This window comes from Amblyraja radiata, chromosome 46 (assembly GCF_010909765.2).
Source record: "Amblyraja radiata isolate CabotCenter1 chromosome 46, sAmbRad1.1.pri, whole genome shotgun sequence".
NCBI classification, from domain to species: domain Eukaryota; kingdom Metazoa; phylum Chordata; class Chondrichthyes; order Rajiformes; family Rajidae; genus Amblyraja; species Amblyraja radiata.
In genome coordinates, this window is record NC_046001.1 from 3,371,099 (window position 1) to 3,377,733 (window position 6,635).

A 6,635-nucleotide genomic window follows, 5' to 3' on the forward strand; every position below is an offset into this window, starting at 1 on the left:
GATAGGGGTCTTAAAGATAGCGGAGTCAGGGGATATGGGGAGAAGGCAGGAACGGGGTACTGATTGGGGATGATCAGCCATGATCACAGTGAATGGCGGTGCTGGCTCGAAGGGCCGAATGGCCTCCTCCTGCACCTATTGTCTATTGTTTAAAAGACACCGGGACAGGCAAATGGGACAGGCATATGCCAATTTGGTCGGCCATGGACAAGGTGGGCTGAAGGGCCTATTTCTGTGCTGTACAGCTCTATAGAAACATAGAAAATAGGTGCAGGAGTAGGCCATTCGGCCCTTCGAGCCTGCACCGCCATTCAATATGATCATGGCTGATCATCCAACTCAGTATCCTGTACCTGCCTTCTCTCCATACCCCCTGATCCCTTTAGCCACAAGGCCACATCTAACTCCCTCTTAAATATAGCCAATGAACTGTGGCCTCAACTACCTTCTGTGGCAGAGAATTCCACAGATTCACCACTCTCTGCGTGTGAAAAAAAATGTTTTTCTCATCTCGGTGCTAAATGATTTCCACCCTTATCCTTAAACTGTGACCCCTTGTCCTGGACTTCCCCAACATCGGGAATAATCTTCCTTCATCTAGCCTGTCCAACCCCTTAAGAATGTTGTAAGTTTCTATAAGATCCCCCCTCAATCTTCTGCCAGAGCTGGTGAACTGAACACTTTGCACATGGAGAGGATGGAAAGAGAGGTTGGAGTAGCTACCATCATAAGCCCCGAGAGGAAGGTCACGGCCGATGCCACGGAGATTCGCTGCTTCTCCAGCTCCGGGTCTTCCTGGTTCGTTGCGTTCCATCCCACCTGGTGCGGCACCAAGCGCTCCACCACGGAGCCGGTCATCAAACTAATCCCGGCAAAGGTACCTGGCAAGCGGAGAGCGAAGGGGGGGGGGGGACATGAATCTTTGGTCGCCAATGCTTGTCACCGAGCGCCTGTCCCACTTGGCCGTCATTGGCGCAACACGCAGGTGGTGCGCAAAGATTTTGTACGTCACAAAATCTTGGGGCGCCGTGCGTGACTGCGCGTCACTGCCTATGTCACCACGTACCATGCGCTTACATGCCCACATGAACAATACACAAAGTGCTGAAGGAACTCAGTGGGTCTTTAGGATAGCATAGTTTGGAAATACAGTGCAGAAACTGGCCCTTCGGCCCACCAAGTCCATGCCGACCATTAATAGTTCCATCCTACGCACACTACGAAACGATTTACAACCGAAGCCAATTAACCTCCAAACCCGCACGTCTTTGGAGTGCGGGAGGAAACCAGAGCACCCAGGGAAAACCCACGCAGGTCACAGTGAGAACATAAAACTCCGTACAGACAGCGTCCGCAGTCAGGATCGAACCCGGGTCTCTGGCGCTGTGAGGCAGCAACTCTACCCGCTGGGCTACTGTGCCGCCAGGCTGCATTGGTGGAGAAAAGTGAACGGGCGACGTTTCGGGTCAGGACCCTTCTTCAGACTGTGTAGGAAGGAACTGTAGGTGCAGGTTTGCACCGAAGATGGACACAAAATGCTGGAGTAACTCAGAGGGGTGAGCAATGGTATGAACATTGAATTCCCCAATTTCAAGTCCCAACCCGAAACATCACCTACCCATGTTCTCCAGAGATGCTGCCTGACCCGCTAAGTTACTCCAGCACTTTTTTTGCGAACCAGTGCCTGCAGTTCCTTGTTTCTACATAGAAACATAGAAAACAGGTGCAGGAGTAGGCTATTTGGCCCTTCAAGCCAGCACCGCCATTCAATGTGATCACGGCTGATCATCCACAATCAGTACCCCGTTCCTGCTTTCTCCCCATATCCCCTGATTCCTTTAGCCCCAAGAGCTAAATCTAACTCTAGCTTGAAAACTCTCTCTTCTACTCCTTGACGTGCTGCTGTGTCCCACTTGGGCGTCATTTGCGCGTCACGCAGACGGCGCGCAAAGATTTTGTACACCGGTGACTGCCTAACCACGCACCATGCGCGCATCACGTGCACGCGTGTCGTGATGCGTAAATTATGTCGCGTAAATTACGCCCGAGTGGGACAGGCTCGAAGGTCCGTTTTGCGACCATCCCCACAAGACACTAAAGACAGCGCGGGTACTATACCTGTGGACACGTGCCTTCCCGTTCCAAACAGCATGTACAGCACCACCGGGAAGAATGAGGTGTAGAGTCCATAAATTGGAGCCACAGAGGTCAGCAGGGCAAAGGACATTCCTGGGAAGAGGAAAAAAAAACAAGGGAGCAAATAATTATTGAACGCAACCCATTCACCGGGCGGGCACGGTGGTAGTGTCGCTGCCTCACAGCGCCAGAGACCCGGATTCCATCCCGACTACGGGAGCTGTCTGTACGGAGTTTGCACCTTCTCCCCGTGACCCGCGTGGGATTTCTCCGGGTGCTTCGGTCTTCCCCCACATCCCAAAGACATGCGGCATCTGTCAACTCTAAATCTGGTTCAGTAGTCTGATAACAGCAGGGGAAAACATTATTTAGAGTTTAGAGGTACAAAGCGGAAAACAGGCCCTTCAGCCCATCGAGTCCACTGCTTTCCCGAGGCAGTGTGGTGCAGTTGGGGGTGGATTGTGTGGAGTCTGGTCTGTGTGATGAACTGGGCTTCATCCACAACTCTCTTCAATGTATCTATTTGCTTGGATTTTCTGTTCATATATAAGGAAACATGAGATCGATGATCTTTAGTGTAAAGGTTCTGTTGTGATGTGTTTACAAGTTATAAATTAGGGCGTCACGGTGGTGCAGCGGTAGAGTTCCTGCCTCACGGCGCCAGAGACCCGGGTTCCATCCCGACTACGGGTGCTGTCTGTACGGAGTTTGCACATTCTCCCCGTGACCCGCGTGGGTTTTCTCCGGGATCGTCGGTTTCCTCCCACACTCCAAAGACGTGCGGGTTTGTAGGTTAATTGGCTTGGTATAAATGTTTTTTAAAAAATGGCCCTAGTGTGTGCAGGATGGTATTAATGTGTGGGGATCGCTGGTCGGCATAGACTCGGTGGGCCGAAGGGCCTGTTTCCGCGCTGTCTCTCTAAACTAAACTAAACATATAAGAGCAGAATTGGGTCATTGCCACTTGCCAATGCTGACCAGCATGTTCCCATCTACAACATTCCCACCTGCCTGAATTTGGTCCATATCCCTCCATATCTCTCCTATCTATGTACCTGTCCAAAATGCTCCCATGACCTATGAATCCTGTGGTCACTATTCCCAGTGACATATTCCTGAAGGGTCCATAGAAACATAGAAACATAGAAAATAGGTGCAGGAGGAGGCCATTCAGCCCTTCGAGCCAGCACCGCCATTCATTGTGATCATGGCTGATCGTCCCCTATCGATAACCCGTGCCTACCTTCTCCCCATATCCCTAGACTCCACTAGCCCCTAGAGCTCTATCTAACTCTCTCTTAAATCCATCCAGTGATTTGGCCTCCACTGCCCTCTGTGGCAGGGAATTCCACAAATTCACAACTCTCTGGGTGAAAAGGTTTTTTCTCACCTCAGTCTTAAATGGCCATCCCCTTTATTCTAAGACTGTGTGGCCCCTGGTTCTGGACTCGCCCAACATTGGGAACATTTTTCCGACATCTAGCTTGTCCAGTCCTTTTATAATTTGATATGTCCCTAGATGAGCACTCCTGTTGCACTGTTCATGTTGACCACACTTGCAATGAGACTGGCGTTCACATTGGGAGGCCCTGCAACTCCACGTTTGTGTTGATGCTACAACCGATCCTACTCCCACCCTCCTCCCTCTCGACCACTCCTAACATCCCCACCTCCCGCTCCCATTTATCCAACCCGCCCTCAAATACCCACCGGCCAATTCCACATCTTTGCTATTCTCCTGTGCTCTGGAACGTAGGGCAGTCTTAAGTTCATAAGTGATAGGAGCAGAATTAGGCCATTCGGCCCCATCAAGTCTACTCCGCCATTCAATCGTGGCTGATCTATCTATCTCTCCCTCCTAACCTCATTCTCCTGCCTTCTCCCCATAACCCCTGACACCCGCACTAATCAAGAATCTTGATTCTTAATATCAAAAATATTTGTGGAATTCCCTGCCACAGAGGGCAGTGGAGGCCAAATCACTGGATGGATTTAAGAGAGAGTTAGATAGAGCTCTGGGGGCTAGTGGAATCAAGGGATATGGGGAGAAGGCAGGCACAGGTTATTGATTGGGGACGATCAGCCATGATCACAATGAATGGCGGTGCTGGCTCGACGGGCCGAATGGCCTCCTCCTGCACCTATTTTCTATAATCTATCTATCTCAGCCTTAAAGATATCCACTGACTTGTGGCCTCCACAGCCGTCTGTGGCAATGAATCCCACAGATTCACCACCCTCTGACTAAAGAAATTCCTCCTCATCTCCTTCCTAAAAGAACATCCTTTAATTCTGAGGCTGAGCCCTCTGGTCCTAGACTCTCCCACTGGTGGAAACATCCTCTCCACATCCACAGGTTCACAAAAATGCTGGAGAAACTCAGCGGGTGCAGCAGCATCTATGGAGCGAAGGAAATAGGCAACGTTTCGGGCCGAGACCCTTCTTCAGACCACTCAGACCCCTCTCCACGTCCACTCTATCCAAGCCTTTCGCTAAGTTTCGCTACACTGGCAGAAGCGCCCCTGAATGAGGAGGTTTAATGGTTAGAGGTTAAGAGACTACCTTGTGGGATGTGGATGATTCCCACTGTGAGTCCTGCGATAATGTCTCCAATGAGCCAGCGCCGGAGCTTGTACCTCGGGAGCCAGGTGAGGAAGGGCAGCCGCTTGGTCCAGAAGCGTTTGGCGGCTTTGCCGGAGCAGGGGCATCTCCTCCTGGCCACCTCCTGCAACCCCGGGCTCACCTTCTCCTCTGCCCTGGAGCCGCCGAAGCGCCGGGCGAACTGCTCCTCTGTGTAGACTGAGCGGTAGATCGCCACCCCGCTCATCCTTGCTCCTGCTGCTGCCGTGTGTGTGTGTCCAAGCAAGGTCGAGAAGCGAGTGGGCTCCGAGCTTGTCCGGAGTCAGTGTGCCTCTGTGCCTCTTCCTGTCACTCTCCCAACCCCTAGAGAAACGCAGGGAGCGAAACACAAAGAGAGAGATTTCCTGAAGGCGTTTGTCATTCATAACATTCCCGACGTGGCGACTGGAGCTCCCGACCTTCTGACCAGACAGAGAGTGTGTGTGTGTCCCTACTTCTCTCAGTACCTGTCCTAAACACCTGGCTTCAGGTGTGTGTTGGGCTGGGCAGATTTAACTGGCCCTCGCTTCAATGACTGACATCGCTGTCTCCAGCCAATTGAAACATTTCTACCTCGTCTCCTACATTTTAGAAGGATGAGGGGAAAATTTTATAGAGACATATAAAATTATAAAAGGACTGGACAAGCTAGACACAGGAAAAAACGTTCCCAATGTTGGGCGAGTCCAGAACCAGGGGCCACACACAGTCTTAGAATAAAGGGGAGGCCATTTAAGACTGAGGTGAGAAAAAACTTTTTCACCCAGAGAGTTGTGAATTTGTGGAATTCCCTGCCACAGAGGGCAGTGGAGGCCAAGTCACTGGATGGATTTAAGAGAGAGCTAGATAGAGCTCTAGGGGCTAGTGGAGTCAAGGGATATGGGGAGAAGGCAGGCACGGGTTATTGATTGGGGACGATCAGCCATGATCACAATGAATGGCGGTGCTGGCTCGAAGGGCCGAATGGCCGCCTCCTGCCCCTATTGTCTATGTTTCTATGTGTCTATGTTTCTCCCTGTGACTGCGTGGGTTTTCTCCGGGTGCTCCGGTTTCCTCCCACACTCCAAAGGACGTTCAGGTTTGGAGGTTAATTATGCTTCGGTAAAAGATTGTAAATTGTCCCCAGTGTGTGTAGGATAGTGTGAATGTGCGGGGTGATCGTTGGTCGACACGGACTCGGTGGGCCGAATGGCCTGTTTCCACGTTGTATCTCTAAACTAAAAGAAACTAAGCACAAATTTCCCTTTTTCCCCTTTTTGGGGACATATGATAATGAAACACTTGATCTCATGGATTGGCACGATGGGATTTGAACGATGTGTCTCCAGAATCCTGGCTTAGTTTCACCCATCTTTCCGGCACAGACACTGTGGGCCGAAGGGCCTCTTCCGATGCTGTGCCGCTCTACGTTCCTTCCATGGTACAGGGCAGATGATCTGGTCATTATCTCACGACAGTGAGCGGCAGCTAGTGTGTGGGACTTCTGTTATACTTCCTACAGTCGCAGATGTAGTGCCAACAAGACTAAAGGCACTTCGTTAGGAGGAGCCACTTTGGGATTTCCTGAGGGCCATGAAAAGTGTCACAGGAACGAAAGTCACCCTGTCTTTTAATTACTCTTTCACGCTTGCAAATTGACCGCACACCGGTTTCCTTTCGTTCATTCCCGGAAAACATCCCACCTCCAGTTTAAATTCCATGTGGAATATTTTGGAGGACCAAGACACCAAGAAGAACCAAGAATCCCCTGCACAAACATCTTCTCCCGGCTTCCTCCCGCAGTGTGGCTGACATCACCAGCCATGTGTCCACTCCACGGGCCCTTCGGCCCCATGAGTCCGTGCCGACCAGCGTGCCGACCAGCACCATCCTACACAATC

The 6,635-nt window shown here is 51.2% G+C and overlaps 1 protein-coding gene across 1 annotated transcript in view; it reads right to left on the reverse strand.

Moving 5' to 3' along the window:
- The window catches only part of LOC116968748 (solute carrier family 26 member 10), a gene marked incomplete at its 3' end in the record, with an annotated part of 30,530 nt that extends 25,502 nt beyond the window's left edge, over nucleotides 1-5,028 (reverse strand). Inside the window, exons 1-3 of the mRNA XM_033015556.1 lie at nucleotides 4,699-5,028; nucleotides 2,119-2,229; nucleotides 724-881 (exon numbers count right to left, since the gene is read on the reverse strand). Coding sequence (XP_032871447.1) covers nucleotides 724-881; nucleotides 2,119-2,229; nucleotides 4,699-4,963 — 534 coding nt within the window. The remainder of the gene's footprint in view (nucleotides 1-723; nucleotides 882-2,118; nucleotides 2,230-4,698) is intronic.
- Between the last annotated feature and the right edge of the window lie 1,607 nt (nucleotides 5,029-6,635).